Here is a 22,275-nt window from a genome sequence, read left to right as displayed (position 1 = left end):
ATACCAAAGGATGGGTGGGGTATTTATTCCCCTTTTTTTTAATAAAAGTATTTATTTTTATTCATATTGATATTCTATGGGGTGTTTATTCTTTTTAGCTTGTGCTTGCGATGTGGCTCTAGCTGGGAGAAGTGAAGGTGGTTGAGATGGTTAGATGCCTATTTATGGGCAGTTCGGGATGGGTAGTTGCCCCCTCCGGGCAGGGGGGTGAGTTCCCCTACTCAGCGCTATTGGCGCTTTATATGTTGGTTTGTTTTCTGTTTTTTGTTGGTTTTTATTTTTAATAATTTGTATGCTTGTTAAATGTAGTGGTTTTAGTTTCTGTAGTTTTTATATTTGGTGGATCATGCGACACTAAGGCTCAGCAATTTGTGGATCGGGTTCCTCCTCTCTGGAATTTAAATGTATTTACAGAAGATTATGGCTAATGATTTGATTAAATGGTGTACCTGGAATATCAAGGGAAGTCACTCACCAATTAAGAGGAAGGTGGTACTCTTGAGTCTTAGAAAGGAGAAGGTGGATATTGCTTTGTTACAGGAGACACATTTGGATGACAAGGAGCATCTGAAATTACAGCAGAGTGGCTTTGACCGAGTTTATTTTTCACCATTTTATACCAGAAGTAGGGGAGTGGCTATATTGGTTAGGAAAAATCTCTCATTTAAAATGTTGGAATGTGTTAAAGACACATACGAGAGGTTTGTAATTCTTAAAGCCTTGATAAATGGGGAAGAATATGGCATTTTAAATGTTTATTGTCCCCCAGCTCATCCTCTTAAATTCTTGGTAGATGCTTTTTCTAAACTGATAAGTCTCAAGTCTCGGCACATCATTATAACTGCCTCATGGACCCCACAGTAGACAGGTTGCCTAAAGGTCCCTCGATACCCTCTGCACAAACTAAACAGTTATTGGGTTTGTGTGGGGAATTAGGATCGGTGGAGATCTGGAGGTGTCTCCACTCTACAGGTAGGGATTTCACGTTTTTCTCCAATCCGCACAGATGTCACACGAGGATTGATTTTTTTCTGCGGTAACCCTGGATCTGGTGGCATCCTGTACGATTGGTAATATTGCCATCTCTGATTATGCTCCAGTGTACCTCAGGGTTAAAATTAAGGAAGTTACAGTGGATTCAAGGTACTGGCGAATGGACCCCTTTATTCTCATGGACAGCGAGTTTGTGGAGTATTTCTCTAGGGAATTTCAGGCATTCCTAGACATCAACATAGGCTCGGTTGATAGCTCATCTGTTCTCTGGGAAACTGCCAAAGCTTATGCCAGAGGGTTAGTTATTTCATATTCCACAAGTAGGAAGTGGCAGAAGGGTGAGCAGCAACGTCTCCTCGAAGCACGGTTGAAGGCAGCCGAGAATGCCTATTTTGACAGACTACAGAGGATTACGGTTGGTCAAACTTCAGAGGATTACAGCACTGCGGTCTGCACTAAATTTCGTGCTCATGCAGATGGCATTTCTTCCCCATTTATCAAGGCTTTAAGAATTACAAACCTCCCGAATGTGTCTTTAACACATTCCAACAATTTAAATGAGAGATTTTTCCTAACCAATATAGCCACTCCCCTACTTCTGGTATTAAATGGTGAAAAATATACGAGCATGGTGACAAGCCAGGCAAATACTTAGCATACCTTGCCAGAAAGAGAAGTGTCCCACAAACCATTACAGCGATTAGGGAAGAGTCTGGGAACCTAACATGTGATTCTAAAAAGATTAATGTGGCATTCCAGCGATTCTACTCTAAATTATATCAGTCTGATAATTGTGAGGAGGGGCAGGCCAAAATGGAATCCTTTTTTAGAGATCTGAAGCTCCCGGGTGTGACTCCCGAACAACAGTCCTTTCTCAATGCCCCATTATCAGAGCAAGAAGTGCAGGAAGCTGTGAGGCAGCTTCAGAGTGGAAAGGCACCGGTCCTGATGGACTTCCCAGTGAATTCTATAAGGAATTTATATGTATACTGTCAGGCCCAATGCTGAATATGTTTAATGATTCATACAGTCATGTTTGTCTCCCACCATTTCTGAGAGAGGCCAATATTTCACTTATCCTTAAAAAAGGGAAGGATCCGGAAGACTGTGCTTAATACAGGCCCATCTTGCTCTTAAATGTGGACTTTAAGATCCTTTCTAAGGCTCTTGTGTTAAGGCTGGCGACTGTGTTACCTTCTATTATTAAAGAGGATCAGACAGGCTTCATAAAGGTTCGCAGATCCTCCAATAATGTTAGGAGGCTGCTTAACGTAATTCAAGCATGTCAACAGCCGTCAATACAGGGATTGGTGATTTCTTTAGATGCAGAGAAGGCATTTGACCGAGTTGAGTGGCTGTACCTTTTCTATTAGGGGCAGCCAGCAGGGCTGTCCCCTTTCACCATTACTTTTTACGTTGGTGATTGAACTGTTGGCAGAGGCCATTCGTGGGGATCTCAATATATCAGCTCCAGAAGTGGGGTCAAAATTACATAAGATCTCGCTGTATGCAGACGATGTTCTAATTTTCTAGACAAATCCAGCAGTGTCGGTGCCTTGCCTGATACAATGCATTCACGCGTTTGGCATTTTTTCAGGGTATAAGATTAATTTTGCTAAATCAGAGGCTATGCCTATGGGTGGTCTTACGAAAGAGTTAGTTCTTGAGAGTGACTATAGATTCCCATTTAGGTGGTCACTGGGGGTTTTGTGTATTTGGGCATATTCATTACTCCAGTTCTGGATTGGCTGTTCAAAGCCAATTTTACTCAATTATTTGAAAAAATTAAACAAGATCTCCAAAGATGGGAGGCACTTCCAGTCTCATGGTTGGGTCTGATAGCGCTTATTAAGATGAATATTCTTCCTCGTTTGCTATACCCTATACAGATGCTCCCCCGATTTTCAATAAACAAACATTCAGGAGACTGAACAGTTGGTTCAGCTCCTTTATCTGGCACCATTAACGGCCCCTCATTAAATTAGCCAAACTGCAGTTGCCTCACAGATTGGGGGGAGTAGACCTTCCGGACATTAAAAATTACCAATTAAGCTCGCTTTTGACCTACGTAAGTGATTGGGTTTGTGGGGACCCTCTTTCAATATGACTAGATATCGAAGTCTCCCAGGCAAGGTGCCCCCTTACCAGTTTGCTGTTTTTGGACAAGGTGTGGACAGTTAGGGAATATTGCCATAACCCAATAGTCATCACTACCGTTAAAGCATGGAGAGCAATTCGGCAGAGGGAAGGTAATATTGGCAAAGCATCTTTGTTTACACCTTTAGTGGGTATGCCGAGTTTTCAACCAGGTATGATAGATTCAGGATTTAAACGTTGGACAGCTAGGGGTATATCTTGCATGGGTGATTTATTTGAGGGAGATGTAATGATGTCCTTCGATCAGTTAGTATGGAAGTACGAGTTATCTAATAGAGACCTCTTTCGTTTTTTTCAAGTTAGGGATTTTATTCAAAAAGGGACCACACTTTTGACTGATCCCTACAAATCTGACATAGAAAGAGGGGTACTAAGGGCTAAGAGTACACTCTTTGTCCGTACTCAATATCACCAGTTGGGGGGTGCCACCTCAGATGAGTCTGATCGACTCTGCAAGATGTGGGAAAGAGAGCTGGGTGTTGAAGTTTCTTCAGAGGCATGGGAGGATATTTGGGAGAATGCAAGGAAGATATCAATTTGCAATAGGACCCATGCTTTAGAGTTGAAGATTCTCCACAGGGTTCACTTAGCCCCAGGCCATTTGTCAAAATTTAAACCAGGAGTATCTTTAGCATGCTCCAAGTGCAAGGTCTGCACGGGTACTCTTACCCATTGTCTTTGGTCTTGTGACAGGCTTCAAACATATTGGAGCGCTGTGGTGTGTGCAATGGAGAGGATTTTAGGTGTAGGGGTGGAGAAGGACCCGATTTCTCTCCTTTTAGACCTACCCATTATATTTCCTGCAGACTCGCATAAGGCAAAACTTTTCAATATTCTTACATTCTGTGCAAGGCAGAATATCTTGCTAGGTTGGATATCAGAAAACACACCAGGCCTGTCAGGTTGGCAGAAAATTGTTATGGAACATATTCCCCTGGATTTTCTCACAAATATGCTTGAATCATGACTTTGTAATAGGGTTATATTTTTTGAACTGCTTTTCAATAGTTGAGTCTTTATTTTGACACATGATATGTGCAAGTACTTAAGGGGAATAATTTATTTTAAAATGGAGATTGACTGATAGATTAATGAGCTTCTAATAGAAGATATTTGGGATGAATGTTTATTTTGATGGCTTTATAAGCATTTCAAAGTGTTATTGTAGGGCTTGTGATTTCGGTCTGTAGTGGATCAGGGGTGAAAAGCTATTCATAGATTCCCTACAGTGTGGAAACAGTCCCTTTGGCCCAACAAGTCCACACTGACTCTCCGAACACTATTCCACCCTGACCCATTCCCCTGCCCTATTACTTTACATTTTCCCGGACTAATGCACCTAACCTACACATCCCTAGACACTATGGGCAATTTAGCATGGCCAGTTCAGCTATCCTGCACATCTTTGAACTGTGGGAGGAAACCGGAGCACCTGGAGGAACCCACACAGACACAAGGGGAATGTGCAAACTCCCACACAGTCGCTCCGGAGGTGGAATCGAACCCAGGTCCTTTGGAGGATGTATTGGAATTATGTGAGGGCACAGTGAGGACAATTTGAGTATTTAGAGAATGAGGGCTGGGGCATTGAACGGTCATTGAACAGAACTGGGTCCATGTCATAGTGAACAAAGGTGAACTTCATAACTCTCTGGCCCTGATATCGCACATGTCCATTCTCACTTGGAACCTGTTTCGAGAGGTGGTGGTTCCACCTCCAGCCTGACCTGCTATTCCTGACTCAAACACTCTTGTGTGAACAATGGATTAGCAACAATGCCAACCTCATTTACACAGAGTCCATTAGTGTACTACTTTTGGTGATGGACTAGCACAAAACAGATTGCCCTGCAGCAAGTATACAAACTCGATGAATTCACTAGTTAATTGGCTAGCAATAGGAGAAAAGATATGTATACATGAAAGAACAGATGGGAGAAGGTGGTTCATTTAACCTGTTTTAAACTAATTAACATGTCTCCAAGCATCCTCTATCAGTAGCATTTAAATTGTTTGGAAAGGCACAAAGACAAGAAATACATCAATTTGAAGGACATAAATCTGTAAAACATAATCATTCTGAACAGGGCCAACAGCTATATTTAAAGACAAATGTAGTTATCAAAAGCATGGAACCTGTGCTAAAAAATGAAAGAACTGCAGATGCTGGAAATCAGAAACCAAAACAGAAATCGCTGAAAAAACCTCAGCAGGTCTGCCAGCAACTGTGGAGAGAAAGCAAAGTTAGCAGTTTGGGTCCAGTGATCTTTCTTCAGAACTTGTGCAGCTCATTTACAACGGTTGCAGAAAATCTGCATTTACCACCTGAGCTTGTATTTTATTCAGCATAGATAGCGCTGTATGATTAAATAAATCTCCTGACATCTAATCAGATCTACATGATTTGTTTTATGCTTCAACCTTTCAAATTAAAAGAGGTCTATTTAGCCACAGTCTGGGGATATGTGATGGCATAGTGGCATTATTGTTAGACTATAAATCAAGAGTCCCAGGTAGTATTTTGGGGACCTGTGTTTGAATCCTGCCATGGTAGATATTGGAATTTGAATTTTGGAAATAAGAGGCCAAAGATGTCTATTACTGATTGTCAGGAAAAATCTGGTGAACCTATCTGGTTCACTAATGTCCTTCAGGGAAAGAAATCTGTTATCCTTACCTGGACTGGCCTGCATGTGACTCCAGACTCACAGCAATGTGGTTGACCCTTGACTGCCCTCTGGGCAATTAGGAATGGGCAATAAATGCTGGCCTAACCAGTAACACCCACATGCCATGAATGAACTAAAAGGAAGTGGAGTGTCATGAACAGAGTAAAAACCAATTGCTAATACACATCTAGATATTTGTTTAGTGATTGTTTTAAAATTACATTAAACAGCCCAAAATGATGGTTACTGCAATCATGTGACTAGGTTTGGTGATAAGCATCTAGAATGCTCTACAAAGCCAACGTCAGCCAGATATCTCCTGATGGGTCTGGAATGTTCACTAGTGTGTCATAATCTGCTCAGGAAATAACTGACTCCAAGAGAAATTCTTTCACAGTACAATTGCAAGTTACACACTTCTTACAAGATTTTTCAATTAACCTCTCCGTAATGGAACATAGACAATTTGTACTCTGTAACACAAGCCTCAAGGATTATTAATTCTCTTGGCTTGTTCACAGAAGTCTCCCCAACTGCCTTTTTGAATAAAACAGAAATAGTCATACAGTCATTTCTAAGAACTTCTCTAGTTAAAAATAGCCACAGTGATTTCAAATAATTGCAGTTCTGGGGAGGCTGAGCAATAATTACAGTAAGTTATATGCTACAGCACACTTATTCTGAGGATTCTACAACCAGACTTCAAAGACCTGAATTGTTACATCATGCTCCTTGAGGGGGAAATGCACTAAGTTTATGAATACATTTGTGATTACTTTTTCATACCCCATGTAATACATTTCATTATCAGAAGATCAGCGAACCATAATAACAGATGTACTTCACAAATATTGTGCTGAAATGGGATCCGAAAAAGTTTTTTTCATGCAGAGATGTGGGATTTGCTGGCTGTGACTGAATTTATTGGTCATTCATAGTTATCCTTGGAAGGAAAGATTTTGTGTAATATGACTGGTGAAAGATTTAGGTACAAAATTTAAACACAACAAGGAAAGAACATGGGCAATTGGAAAGGAAGAATAAAATATTTAAAACTTAAAGCTGCATTTTAAGCCCAGCCAGGAGTGTAGTGGACAAGAAATGTCCCTAGCTTAAAAATGTGTTGCTGGAAAAGCGCAGCAGGCCAGGCAGCATCAAAGGAGAAGGAGAATCGACGTTTCCTGAAGAAGGGCTTATGCCCGAAACGTCGATTCTCCTTCTCCTTTGATGCTGCCTGACCTGCTGCGCTTTTCCAGCAACACATTTTTAAGCTCTGATCCCCAGCATCTGCAGTCCTCACTTTCTCCAAGAAATGTCCCTAACCATGCTGGCATAAGGCTAAGAACAATTTGATTCCTGGGCCTCATCACTATTTTCTAGAATGGACTATCACAGGCCTGAGTGCATCACCAGGTACTCAAAGGAATGGTTATAAATTATGATTAATACTATTGATACTACATAAGGTAGTGTTAAGGAAGGAAGTTTGGAGGCATTCATTGTTGAGGCAAGAATGTAGACAGTTAGGGGAGCTCCAAGGTTTCTTTGAGGTTCAGTGAAGAATTCCTGCATAATTCCCGTGTTCTTCCTGCACAAACCAATCTTTAAAAATAAACGCATCTAAGTGACTTCGAGAGCAGGTTTTGCTTCCTGTAAGCTCTGTAATTTGTCACTGCTACAACTTCGTGTCAGGTTCTAAATGGTAACTCTGGATTTAGACATTTAAATATTGATGTGGTCCCTATCTCCCAGACACCTGATCAGTTAAAATAGTGACACACAAGTAAGCACTCAGCCCCACCTTTAACTACCAAAACTGCCCCATTTCCATTAAATTTCAAGTTGTTCTCTTAATTGATTAGGAGAAAAATAACATGTGGACAAAATTAACAGGCATGACATAAATGATGCCCATAAAAAGAAACAGCAGTAAGAAACATCGAAAAATGCCATTAACTTTAGATTTCTAAAGATTATTCCATTTAATATTTCAAACCTGTCAAATATTTAGATTAATGTTTAGAAAATGTTTGAGTTCCTTAATGGTGTGGAATTGGCTGTTTCAAACCAGGTACCCAGCAACTGGGCAAGTTACATTCAGAATCTTTCAGACAGAAAAGAGTTGCGACATGAATAAAAAGCTCACCTTGATTCCTGTTGATGTTACTGCACTGACGGATGTAAAGTCACAGATAATAAAGGCCACTAAATATGTGCTCATCCTTACACTCACATCAAAATGGTCTTCAAAAACTTCTCCTACTGGGAAGGATTTAATCTATAACAAACATAATCAACAGCTTCAGGAAAGATACCATGATATATTTCAAATACAGTCATCTCTACTGCTTTGTAGAACATTCGTAGCAACCTTATAATTGAAATGCATCTGTGTCTTCCAATGTTATTCCAAACCAAGTGTTGCAGACTCAGGACCACATCCTAAAGGACACACTAAAGATTGGGGCAGTCACAGCATAAGCAAAATGGGGAAAAGTTGTTGTCTATGGCCTTCAGACACAGTGCATGGAGGGGCTGGAAACTGCAAAATCTGGACTGTATGCCTCACAAAAAAATATACATGTTGAAGATTGAGTATTCAAATTGTATTGAGGTACCTCAGTGTGGAACATGACATATAGGGAAAAGTTTATTTCTAATGTAAGTTTGGCAATTTCCAATTTGAAATCTGTTGCTCTTGGACTGTATGCTTGATATGGAATGAAGACAATAAGTAAAGTCTATTACAAGTGTATTCAGTGAAAATGTAAGGTATAGAGAAAAGTTAAATTTTATTGCAAATTACCTATAATCAAAGTTTAGGAATACAGTATCTTTTTGAAAAGCAAACAGCACTGCAGCACTGATCCTGTCAGAATTTGCAGACATGCTACATGTATACGCCAGGCAGATACAAGTGCCATGGTAGGTACGTCCCTGATATCTACTGGAAATTCCAATGCTGGCTCACCTGTGTGCAATGGCAAATATTGTTCAAGCTCCTCACCAACTCCAGTAAAGTGGTTGGATATCCAAAATAGTGCTAACATAATTAATTGTCCTGGGATTCAAGCAGATTTCACAAAACTGAGTTCAACATACATTCTTGTAGAGGACAGTACACCTCATTAGTGTGGTGGATCAGCTTTCATAGTCAATAGCAGAGATTCCTGGCTTAAGTCCCTATTTGTAAGGTACAACTTTCTGTTGCCTCAAGCAACCTGGACAATGGCAAGAAAAATGGGGAAATATAGCAAGGAAGAAAGAAAATCAGACTTATGACATCAAGAAAAAAAATTCAGATTTTCCCTTTAAGATTTAAGATTCCATTTACAACTGGAGCTGACAAAGTAAAGTTGGTGTCTTGGATGATTCTGAAAGGTGGGATCAAAGGTAATCTGATGAGGGTTATTGAGGACATCCATAAGATCATGATAGAGCTATCTACATCAAGTAGGAGAAACCAGGCAGAATCTCATTGAAAGAAATGGATTTGGACTTCATTTCAGTGTGTTATTTTCTGTTGGTCATCTGGCTAACAGCCCCTGATCAGTCCACAGTACATGTGGATCTGATTATTTCTGCACTCTTTGAATTTTTCTGTTACTGAATAAATGATCCATAGGATTGTACGCACAACATTCTTCAGCTTTTAAGTATCGTCACTTTATAGATCCCACTTAACATACAGGAGGAAGTGGCAGGAAAAGGGCAGCTACACCACTTGGAGCTGAGGCTATGAACATATTTAAGGCTTCAGTCAGCATATGATATCCGAGTGTTGTGCAGTGCGGACTCTCATGATAGGAAGCAGGCTGGGAGCAATCCATATGCACTTCCTATTCATCCTTCCATCTCTGGTTACATCTCAATGATCCTGAGTTGTGTCACCTACTAAATTGCTCTAAAAGCCTTTAACATCCTGTAGGAAAGTGAGACAGATGGCACTTTGTGCAGCTACTCTTGGTAGGCCATTGTGTGTACGTAGGAGAGTAGAGATATGAACTCCTCATTGCACACTACCCAGTCTCCCTTAAAAAGCTAAAGGACAGTATGAAATGTTGTCTGCAGAGATGAGTGGAATCCTCAGTGATTTCATGCTCTGTTACACAGAGTGGGTGTTGTGTGAATGATCTGTCGAAGGTAAGTCTTTCCGCAATCCTTGCATGTTTCTTTCTCAGTGATGTGTGCATTGATGTGAAAAGCCTTTGCTGCAGTCATCAATGTGATGATTCAAGGATCTGTAAGGTCTGATACTATCTGCAGTCAAGCAGTCAGTTGTTTGTGAGAGATGAGAAATGTTTGGCCATTGCAACTTCTTTCATCCTTGGGATGTCTGGAGAAGCTGCTCATCTCTCAATGAGGGTGATTTCACCAGGACTAACAGTGAGAGATACAAGAACAGACATTTTAGAAGTAATAATAAATTTTCAAAAATGTTACATTATTTACAACTTATGGTCACCCAAACCACCTATGTACTCTCGGTAGGATCTCCCCTTTTTTCCTTCCAGTATGTCTAAGTGCAGTCCATCATGAATTCCACCCACTGAGGTGGATGGAGCCTGATCTGTTATTAACTCTGTTGGTCTCAAAAACGTGGATGGTTGTACTGGGCTTGTTTAAGCCTAGAGAACCAAGGCCTAGTAAGTGTCTTGCTCAGGTGAAGGCACACCATTCTGAATGTGGATTGCTCTAGGCTTTAGCCCCTCCCCCAATCCCTCCTCATTGGGCTGCCATGCTACTCCCCCACTAGACCTCCACCGCACTCCCTCTATGGCAAGTGTATCTTTTCCGAGGTAGGGAGACCAAAACTGTATGTAATGCTCGAGGTGTGGTCTCATCATGGCTCTGCATAACTGTGGTAAGACATCACTACTTCTGAACTCAAATCCCATTGTAATGAAGGTCTTTCCTGCCCAGTTTTGAAATGACACAAAAAGAGGGAATGAATATGCTGAAAGTAGATAAGAGGTATTCGTGGTGATGCAGCATCAGGAGAGGTGGTGAGGTGTCCCCAGTGAGTGATAGGGAAGCACATTGGACAGGGATAGTTATTAGTTTGGGATGATGAGGTGGGTGAGTCTGGCTAGGTGGAAGTGGTGCATGAAGTCATGAGGAGAATGTGGGGTCTGCAGATGCTGGAGACTAGAGTTGAGAGTGTAGTGGAAAAGCACAGCAGGTCAGGCAGTATCCAAGGAGCAGGAAATTGACATTTCCAGCATAAATCCTTCATCAGGAATGAGGCTTGGGGGCCGGGGGGTTGGGCTGAGAGATAAATGGGTGAGGGTGGGACTGGCGGGAACGTAGCTGGGAATGCAATAGGTAGATGAAGGTGGGGAGAAGATGATATTTCAGAGTGGAGGGTGGAGCTGTTCGATGGGAAAGACGATGATCAGATCAAGAGGGCAGTGCCGAGTTGTAGGCTTGGGACTGGGATAAGGAGAAGGGGAGGGGAAATGAGGAAACTGGAGAAATCCACATTAAACCTTCCACCCCAGCCCCACCCTCTTCCATTTATCTCTTAGCCCCTTGGCCCACAAGCCTTATTCTTGATGAAGGGCTTATGCCCAAAATGTTGATTCTCCTGCTCCTCATATGCTGCCTGACCTGCTGTGCTTTTCCAGCACCACACCCTCGACCATGAAATAGTGAGACACAGTTTGTGAACCTTGGTGAGAGGTATGTTCAGTGGCACAATAGAAGTGAGTGGAGGCAACCCTGTGGGTGAGAGGTTGTAAGAAAAAATGATGATAATTCCCCTTTCAAAGCACAGAAGATCACTGACTTCTTTCTGCCTTGCTGGAAATATTTTAAACCCAGCACAATGCATTTATCCAGGCTGGTTTTTCTATCCAGGCTGACTGTGTCTGATGGCATGGCCTTCTTTGTCAGTCTGCAGAGAAAAGCACTGGTGTACCTTTGCCCAGCCATCCACCAACACCACCAGGTCCCAGTGAGCAAAGTGAGAAACTGATTTGCCTTTCTCAGTCGTGTCCTTTGGGAGAAAAATGCAAGGCAACAATGTGAAGGGTGGCTTCCTGGCTTGCAGCAGTGAAGTGCTATCGAGCTGGGGTTTAAATGTGGTAGCAGCGACATAAACATCACAATCCCCTAGCAGCACTTCCAGTCCTCCTGCCAGCTGATTTGCTGAGCTGAGCAACACAGAGCTCAGTTTCATAATTGCTAAACTGAAGAGCAAGCGATTGCATGACACCAAGAGACATTGATATGAGCTATAGCAGACCACCTGCTATGAGTCTCACCAAGAAAAACACTTCCCCAAAAGAATTGTAAATTATTTTACTTTCTGGCCGTTACTCGCCTTGTAAGGAGCAGATGAAACATGGTAAAAATTAAACTTTCAGATACTGCAAGAATTCATTGCAACTGGGTTCCTTTGATTTCCTGCCACATTTGAAGCTGAAGAATTTGGGAACTGCTGCAAAATTTTCACCCCTGATACATAAGCTTTCATTAGCAAGGGGATTGCACTTCACAGATGTGAGGTTATGCTGCAGCTCTATAAAGGACTGGTTAGACTAAACTTGGAATATTGTGTTCAGTTTTGGTTGCATCATCATGAGGAAGGACGTGGAAGCTTTAGAAAGGGTGCAGGGAAGATTTACTAGGATGCTGTCCAGGCTGGAGGGCACGTCTTATGAAGAAAGGTTGAGGGAGCTAGGGCTTTTCTCATTGGTGTGAAAAAGGATGAGAGGTGACTTGCTATGGGTGTATAAGATGATGAGAGCCATAAAGAAAATCGATAGCCAGAGTCTTTTTCCCAGGGCAGAAATGGCTATCATGAAGGGGCATAATTTGAAGGTGACTGGAGGAAGGTTTAGGGGAGGTCAGTTCTTTACACAGAGAGTGGTGGGTGTATGGAATGCACTGCCAGCAGTGGTAGGTAGTAGAGTCCGATACATTAGGGACATTTAAGTGATTCTTGGATAGGTACATGGATGACAGTAAAATGTAGGGTATGTAGATTAGTTTGATCTTAGAGTGAGATAAAAGATTGACACAGCATCGAGGGCTGAAGGCCCTGTACTGTTCTATGTTCTATAAGCATAAGATAAAACTTAACTGCTCACAATATCCTTGAAAATCTGCATTCAATGCTTACTTAGAAAGTAAACCATCACACATTCTCATAACAAATTACTTCTGACTACAGAGCTGTAGAAGATATACTGTTTTATAAGAAAAAATGGGATTACAATAGTTAAATAACAGAATGAAAAGGTCGTACCATGGGCATGTTGGATAGTGAAATGTGCTGCTTTTCTCTTCTTAGCTTAATTGAGAAGTTGGCTTTAAAAGATGGTTCATCAAAACATGGGAAAGCCATCCGTGCTGATGTGGGTTCAAAATGAGTAGATGCAAGAACTCTGCAAAAATAGAAATAATTCAGAAAATAATTAAATCCAAAGCAAATGAATATGAAACAAATTGAAAGGCATCTTGTTAATTACATTTGCACTTCCTGTTTGTTCAGTTGGGATCCTTGTAGAAGCTTAACACCTCTTGACCAATGGGAAAATGAAATTGAATATCACCTTTATCATATTGTATTTATACAGTAAATGCTGTACTGAAGTCTTCAATGGAAGACATCATGGGGAAACTTACATTTCTCCACATCAGAATATATCCACAGCAATCAAGTTTAAAAAGATCGAGTGAGAGCCAATGACTATAAATGATAAATGTTACATTTTTAAAACTAAGACTGAGGTTGTGTAGAGGTTTTTGCATATATATCTGCTATGGGATCTAGTGAGTATATTTGCCATATTTTGCTAAACAAGCTTCATGAACTACCTACACCACCCTGACGGCATTCATTACACACAATTCCAGCCCCATCTTACCATGTGCCATTCTGGGAATAACTTGCCACTCAGCAGATATCCCAGATTTCTCTGGCATCCCTTGTACCTAAACCACCTTTAAATGCCTATTGTTCATCTGGATAAGCATTGTCAGTTTGAAGCTACCCTGCATGGTTTCTGACATTTGCTCCAAACATGGTAGACAGGGGGAAATCCCCACCCAAATTAGTGGGCAGGGATCTGAAGGTCCTACTGGAAGTGGTACTGCAAAAGTGAGACCTCCTCTTTCCCCAGGACTAGCAGAGGAGGCCATGATAGTGAACCATACAAGGCTAGTTCGAAGTTGCTACCCAGGTTAAATCTGTCTTATCATTTGGAGCACCAAAGAAAGAAGGTCAATGACTTCCCTATTTCTGCAGTGTAAGTGCCACCATTATATCTCCCTATCACAGCAGCTGTAGCCAGCTCCCACCAAGACTCATGCTTTACCACTCTTACTAATGCCTGCAACATCTTCCCTCACTCACTGTCACCCACCCTGTTCCTGACACCACTGACGCTGCATGCTATCAGTGCTGCCTACCATATTAATCGGTCCGCCTCCTGACCAGCCACCAAAAAAGCCATGTAACCAACTTTCATTTCCCTTAATACTAGGCTCTCGTCAATTTCAGGAGGAAAGCTACCCAGGTAGGACAGAAAGAGTCAAGATTGGTGGGTGTGCTGCCCATCATTCAGCTCCTTACTCCATATGTGGGGAGCATCCTACTCTGACTGTCCTAAGTGACTGACCATGCCCAAGCACCTGGAATGATATAGGAAGCTGCCCTTGACTTGCTGTGATGGGATCCTTGACTTAACGGAGGTCTACTAACAATCATAACAAGCTCCTTTTCAATGTGTCAGTGTTAAACAGCAAAGCCAGGCAGAAGTGTAATTAACCCAGTATTTCTTCCTGAGGGGCAAAGCACAAGAGATAAGGAAAGGCAGTTTAAAGTATGGATGCTGTGAGCATCCAGGATGGTTCAGGGTGAGTGAGTACTCTAACAATGAGCAAAGAACCTGGAGATGAATGGCTTAAAATACGCAATGTCTTAAACTTTATTTATGTCAAATCTAATCAAGGGTTCCCCTTCAGCACATGGCCATGAGTTTAGGTTCTGATGTCAATTATCTTGTGGTACATTTTACAAATTTTCTGTTGTTTTCTATTGTTGTCATGTATAAGCAAGGATGAATGAAATTTTTCAGAAAAAGTTTTGTATCTGGAAGATTTTTATTAAAGATGGAATATTTGTTCAGCATTTTCCTATAAAAAGATATTCATAGAGATTGGTGAATTATTACAGTGGACTAAAATATATTTCTTCCTATATGATATGGATTGAGTTCAGCTCAGAAGAACAGAAGTTCATTTTCATACAAATCTCTAAAACAAAAATGATTACCTTAATCTAATCTAGAAACAAACAAGCTTTTATGCAAAAATAATTTGCTGCGTAGATGGCAAAAATAACTGAAATGAGAAATGACAATAATTCCTTGGTATAAGCAGGAGATTCATAAGTTTAGGTTGAGACAGAATGTTGTGGTAAAGAGAATTCCACATTGCACTTTCTCCACACACTACCTACAATTATCACAATATTCATCATTAAAAAAAGCAAACTTTAATATAACAAAACTCTAAAGTCAATAGTCACAAATACTATTTGATGCATAAAATACCTACTTTCAAATACCTGCTTTAACTTGATAAAGTACTTCCTAAAATATTTTTGACATAAGTTCACTTTTGCGGATAGTTAGTTGTCAAAAGTATTTCAGATTATGCCATTATTAGAAGGCGCTGGGGAAACCAAAAGAGCTGAAGATAGAGAAGTTACCTAGACCAGATGGACTACACCACAGAGTTCTGAAGGAGATAGCTGAGGAGATAGTGGAGACATCAGTGGTGATCTGCAGAATCAGGGAGGGTCCCAGAGGTCCGGAGAATGGCTAATATAATATGTCCATTTAAGAAGGCAGGGAGGTAGAAGACAGGAAACTATAGGCTGGTTGGCCTGACCTCAGACATTGGTAAGATTTTAGAGTCCATCATTTAAAATGAGATCGTGGAGTATTTAGGAGTACATGGTAAAATAGAGCGGACTCAGCACAGCTTCTCCAAGGGGAGGTAATGCCTAATAGATATGTTAGAACACTTTGAGGAGTTAATGAACAAGTTAGACAGAGGAGAGCCAGTGGACATGATTTATTTAGATTTCCACTGTGTTAAGGGCAAGGTACTGGCATGGATAGAGGATTAGCTCACAGGTGGAAGGCATAGAATTGGGAAAAAGGAGTGTTTTTCGGCATGACAGCCAGTAACCAGTGAAGTTCTGCAGGTGGCAGTGTTGGGACCACAACTATTCACATTATACATTATTCTGGAAGAAGGCAGTGAGTGCATTGTTGTTAAGTTTGCAGATAACACAAAAATAGCTGAAGAGACAGGTACTGTTGAGGCAGCAGGGGGGCTGCAGAAGGTCTTGGATAGGCTAGGAGAGTCGGCAAAGGAGTGGCAGATGGAATACAATCTGGTAAAGAGTGTGGTTATGCACTTTGGCAGTAAGAATAAAGGCGTAGATGATTTTCTAAACAGAGAAAAGCTTTGGAAATGTGAAGGGAGTCCTAGTTCAGCATTCTCTTCAGTTAATATGTGGGTTCAGTTGGCAGTTAAGAAGGGAAGTGCAATGTTAGCATTCATTTCAAGAGGGCTAGAATACAAGAGCAGAGATATAGTGCTGAGGCTGTATAAGCCACTGATTAGAGTAGTGCTGAAAAAGCACAGGGCTCCATTCCTGATGAAGGGCTCCTGCCCGAAATGTCGATTTTCCTGCTCCTCGGATGTTGCCTGACCTGCTGTGCTTTTCCAGCACTACTCTAATCTCCAGCATCTGCAGTTCTCACTTTCGCCCTGTGTAAGGCACTGGTCAGATTGCATTTGGAATATTGTGAGTCCTTGTGGGCACTGTATCTAAGGAAAGATGTGCTGGCATTAGAGGTGTCCAGAGGAAGTTTACAAGAATAATTTCAGGGATGAAGGGCTTTTTATATCGGGTGTAATTGAGGACTGTTGGTCTGTATTTGATCAAGTTTAGATAGATGAGGTGGGGTTCTCATTGAAACTCACAGAATACTGAGAAGCCTGGATAGAGTGGATGTAGAAAAGACATTTCCACTAGTGGGAGAGATTAGGGCCCAAGGGCACAGCCTCTGCCTGAAGTGATGACCCTTTCGAACCAGCCAGAGGGCTGTGGAGGCCAAGTCACTGAGTGTACTTAAGGCAAAGTTAAAAATCACACAACACCAAGTTATAGTCCTTCAGGTTTATTTGGAAGTACTAGCATTTGGAGTGCTGCTCCTTCATCAGGTAACTGTGGAGCAGGATCGTAAGACAGAGAATTTATAGCAAAGGATCACAGTGTCATGCTAATGTTACAATATATTGAACAAACCTAGATTGCGGTTAAGTCTTTCATCTTTTAGAATGGGTTGCAGGTTTCAGATCATTAATATCTAAATCCTAGAACTTCTTTCAAATCACATTCTCAAGATAACTATAAAAGAAAGTGACATCTCAGCTCAGACAATGCATTAAAGGTGTGAAGTGTGAGGGACATTTGGCCTCGGATCCTCAGATGACCATTCTCCCAGGTGGACCTTGGGATACGCAACAATGTAGGCAGTCAATCCATGTAACATTTTATGAATTCCTATCTTGGAAACAGAACCAGTCTGACTCAAGGTTGGGATACAGACAGACTCTTATCTCACACCTTTAATGCATTGTCTGAGCTGAGATTTCAAATTTTTTTTATAAAACCTTAAATTATCTCAAGAATGTGATTTGAATGAAGTTTTGGGATTTACATATTAATAAATCAAAACCTGCAACCCTTCTAAAAGATGAAAGACTTAGCATCAATCTAGGTTTGTTCAATATATTGCATCACTTGCATGCATGACATTGATTTTTTGCTATAAATTCTGTGTCTTATGATCCTGCTCCACAGCTACCTGATGTAGAAGCAGCGCTCTGAAAGCTAGTACTTCCAAATAAACCTATTGGACAACAGTATAACCTGGTGTTGTGTGATTTTTAAATTTGTCCATCCCAGTCCAACACCGGCACCTCCACATCCTATTTAAGGCAGAGATAGATAAGTTCTTGATTGGAAAGGGAATCAGGTTACAAGAAGAAGGCAGGAGGAGGAGTTGAGAAACATATCAGGAGGTTCAATGGGCCAAATGGCCTAATTCTGTGCCTATTGACTTACTACTAAAAGCAATTGCTTTTGATGTGTTGAGTAAAACGTGACAACATGTTTCTCCAATTAATTGTGGTGATATATTTGCATCAATAAGTAGATGGATGGCTGAGTCTATTCCTTTATGTACAAAAGTATTTACTGGTATTCTGAAATTAGTCAAATATCAAGTCAGCTCTTAGGTATAATTCCCTGTGTTTATATAATGAATCAGCTAGAATTTTACAGAGAAGCTATCTATATGAACAGAATTGACTGTTTTAAGTAAAGCATCAACATATCAATAAATTGTCATTTATTTTATCTTCAGATCTTCTCAAATTTGGGATCTTCATATTGAAATTAAATTTTGAAGTATAAAGTTGGGGTACACAGGGCTCATGGTGTCATATCTCATGTTATTTACCATAAACTATTTTTTGGTCTGTACAAGTAAAACTCATTAATCAATATTTTTGGTTTTCTTTTCTAATGATTTCAAACAGCAACAAAATATTTATAAACATACATGAAAGTTATGTGACTAAAGTAATAAATATTCAAAAATAAAGATATTTTGTAATTATATTATGTTACATGATATTACCGTATGGCACTTAAAAGAATTACTGTTTTTGTCATGAAATGTGTTAATAGCTTACCTTGTTTTACCATCTAATGTTTGATAGCTACTTTTGTAAAATCCATAGAAACCATCAGATAAATTGCCTGTATAGTAAATATTAATAATATATGTCTCTCCACTAGCCAGAGGCACGGCATTCTCTAATGCAATTTGCTCATATGGTGGATATTCCAAAATGTATAAGTTGCTTTCTGGGTGGGTGCTCTCATCATTTGTTAATGCAATAGTTGCCTTATTGATTTCCAGGTGTTTGCTATGGAGGATGATGGAACTTGTTTCTTGGAGGACAGATACCCAAATCCTAGCTAATCCGGTGAAGTTTAGAGTTGTCAAATTTGGATGTATCAGAAGGTCATAACTGACTGGCTTGATCCTACCAGGTAACCTCATCTTATTCCATGGAAACTTCTGACCATTAGTCGCTGAAGGAAAGTCTCCACTGTCATGGTCACTAATGCACAGCATGACCTGGTACAGCAATCCCAGAGTGAGGGTCAATACCTTCTGTTTCAACAGCATTCTTCAAATTACAAGGGAATCTGAAAATACAAAATATTCCTACTGTTAAAGTGCAAAGTTAGCAATTTGAGTTAATAGTACAGTAACATATTCTGCAAGTTATGCAATCTATTTTAAGAGACTACTGCCAGATAATTAGAAACTGTAGTAGATTCTGCAACAGCTTATAGTGATTGTTCAACTCCTGCCCTAAGCAAAAGCTATTTTCCTAGCAACTATAATGCTACCAGTATAAAAGAAACTTAAACTGTTTGACCAGTGTATTTCCTGCAGTTACTACTGCAACCATCGTCTATCTTCTCAGTGTCTTGACCTTATTATGCAGTGAAATAACTAAATTTTCTGGAAGTTCTTTTTTCCACTTTACTGTTCCTTGCCTCTCTCTCTCAATTCTTGTTTGCTCCAAAGCTATTGAGACCTTTGAAACCTCAGCTTGACATAACTACTTTCTGATTCACTATATTTTCAGTGATCTCATTTCGACCTGAAAATTTAATGCATGATTCAACCTAATCTCAATCTCTCAGCACCAAACCAAACATTCTGAATTTCAAGGCAGATGATTTTTGGATCTATTTCTGTTTGTATTGCACAAAATAGATAATAAAAAAAACTGAAAATTGAATTTAATATGTATCCAGTGAGTGCTTCTGACTTTGCAAGATTTGAATGACCTAGTTCTAGTTTTTGAGCCCAGTAACTAGTTGTTTCATCAGGCTTTGGCAAGATCTGCCTTCAGAATTAATAAATGCAAGTTGTGCAGAGATTCATTCTCTATTTTTTAAGTGTGAAAACTGTATATTAACTTCACACAACATTTTTAAAAATGCTCGCGCCACGGCGTGAATTTTTGCAGAATGTACTTTGCCATTAATTGTCCCCGTGTAAAGACTTTTGAATCATTGCAGCCATTTATAATATGTTAAAGTCCTGAATTTATTGTGGATTTCTATTTTTTATAATTGCTTTCTGCCTGCATGTTTATCGCACTTCAGAACACAAGAGCTGGTAATCTATCATGAGGAAATAGCAATGAAAAGAACCAAACCTGAAAGCCCACTCAAGAGAACATACAATTATTCAAAACACTTGTTGAAAGATTATCTATATGTTTTTATTAGTAACTAGCATTTCTAAATGTCAAAATAAGATTTCAAATTAAATAAAATTCAAAATTATTTATTTCACACTAAAATTATATTTTGTGTATCTTACTAAATTAAACATAATTATTCCTTTAGTTCCTCAGCTCTTTACCAAAGACTTTAGCTTCACGAGAATTAGGAGTAGTGCATACATGATCCCTTGAGCCTTCCCAATAGACGATCTTCTATCTTTATTTCATTTTCACGTTGTGTCCCCATATCCCTCAATTCCCTTAGTACACAAACTTTTATCAATTTTGGTCCTGAATTTACTGAAAAAACAGTTCTCTGCAATAAAAATAGCCAAAACATTCACCCTAACCCTGTAATGCTAGCGATCTAAATTAAGAAGTTTCACCTCATCTTAGTTCTAATGGCTGGGTTTCCAGCATCTACCCTATCAAACCCTGTGAAGGCTTTATGTTCCTAAATTTATCATAGCAGCAATCACGGTCAGATCTGAGCTCAATTTCGGATGCAGGAGGCCACAGAAATATGCAATTAACCCTACTGCATCTTTAATAGAGTTGAATCCTCATACTGTGAGCTGGGAAGGGTTTGATCGGATCTTGTGGGAAGGGCATGCAATTTGGTTCAGTCTGGAATGGCGGGGGGGGGGGGGGGGGAGAAAGATGGGTCTTGGTTAAGGCATGTGAGAATGATTGGAGAGTCAGTTTTAATGTTAGCCAGGAGTGAAAGCAGGTTTTAATCCTGCTACCTTTTCAACTCGAACTATTCAGATATGTCAGTCAGAATTACTTGAAGTCTGCAACTCTAACACCGAGGTAAAAACAATGACTGCAGATGCTGGAAACCAGATTCTAGATCAGTGGTGCTGGAAGAGCACAGCAATTCAGGCAGCATCCGAAGACAGGCAAAATTGACGTTTCGGGCAAAAGCCCTTCCCTTCGGGCTTCCCTTGGGGCGGCACAGTGACTCAGCAGTTAGCACTGCTGCCTCATAGCGCCAGGGACCCAGGTTCAATTCCACCCTTGGGTGGAAGTCTGTGTGGGATTGGCACATTCGCCCTGTGTCTGCCTGAGGTTCCTCTAGTTTGCCCTTCGGGCTTTTGCCCGAAACGTCGATTTTGCCTGTCTTCGGATGCTGCCTGAATTGCTGTGCTCTTCCAGCACCACTGATCTAGAACTCTAACACCGAGCTGGGACCCTTGCTAGTGGAGTCTGCACTCTGGAAAATTGCTTGTTGAAAGATTCTACTTCCCAGCAATTACTGTGAGGTCGATCAGTTGCAATTTCTAATGCATCTTTCAAGATGCATCCGATCTCTGACTATCCAGAGACTAGAAGATCTGGCGCCATATATTTCAGTGATCTAAATACCTCATGCATCTAAACTCCAGATAATATAATTCCACTTTATTCAAACTCGCCTCATGTAACAACTGTCCCAAAAATGTTTAATATTGTTCTGTCTCTAAGAGAAGTATAAACAAACCAAACCTGTTCTTTGTTTTCCTAATTGTTTGTTGTATCTGCATGTTAACTTCCTGTGGCTCCCAAATCTTTTGAATATCAGTATTTATGATAAATTCATAGAATCCCTACAGTGTAGAAGCAGACCATTCAGTCCACACTAATCCTCTTAAGAATCACTCCTACGCTATCCCTGTAACCCTGCATGTTCCATGGCTAATCCACTATGGGCAATTTAACATAGCCAATTCACCTAAGCTACACATCTTTGGACTGTGGGAGCAAACCAGAGGAACCTCAGGCAGACACAGGGCGAATGTGCCAATCCCACACAGACTTCCACCCAAGGGTGGAATTGAACCTGGGTCCCTGGCGCTATGAGGCAGCAGTGCTAACTGCTGAGTCACTGTGCCGCCCCAAATTTACTAATGTGGTGACTTGTAAAAAATATTTTCTTTCTATATACACTCTACAAAAGCGGATCATCTTACATTTTTCTACATTACAATCCACTTGCCATCTCCATCCTCACTTACTTCAAATGTTAAAAAATCACACACCAGGTTATAGTCCAACAGGTTTATTT

General features: G+C 40.4%; 1 protein-coding gene across 1 annotated transcript in view; it reads right to left on the bottom strand.

Annotated features, from left to right (window-relative positions):
• erap2 (endoplasmic reticulum aminopeptidase 2) overlaps nucleotides 1–19,125 on the bottom strand; it is a 66,968-nt gene extending 47,843 nt beyond the window's left edge. The window contains exons 1-3 of the mRNA XM_043709791.1: nucleotides 18,609–19,125; nucleotides 13,072–13,210; nucleotides 7,966–8,097 (exon numbers count right to left, since the gene is read on the bottom strand). Coding sequence (XP_043565726.1) covers nucleotides 7,966–8,097; nucleotides 13,072–13,210; nucleotides 18,609–19,111 — 774 coding nt within the window. The 5' untranslated portion in view covers nucleotides 19,112–19,125. The remainder of the gene's footprint in view (nucleotides 1–7,965; nucleotides 8,098–13,071; nucleotides 13,211–18,608) is intronic.
• Between the last annotated feature and the right edge of the window lie 3,150 nt (nucleotides 19,126–22,275).

This window comes from Chiloscyllium plagiosum, chromosome 2 (assembly GCF_004010195.1).
Source record: "Chiloscyllium plagiosum isolate BGI_BamShark_2017 chromosome 2, ASM401019v2, whole genome shotgun sequence".
Lineage (NCBI taxonomy): Eukaryota > Metazoa > Chordata > Chondrichthyes > Orectolobiformes > Hemiscylliidae > Chiloscyllium > Chiloscyllium plagiosum.
Note: the sequence above shows the minus strand (reverse complement) of the source record. Positions and strands in the feature narration are given on the sequence as shown.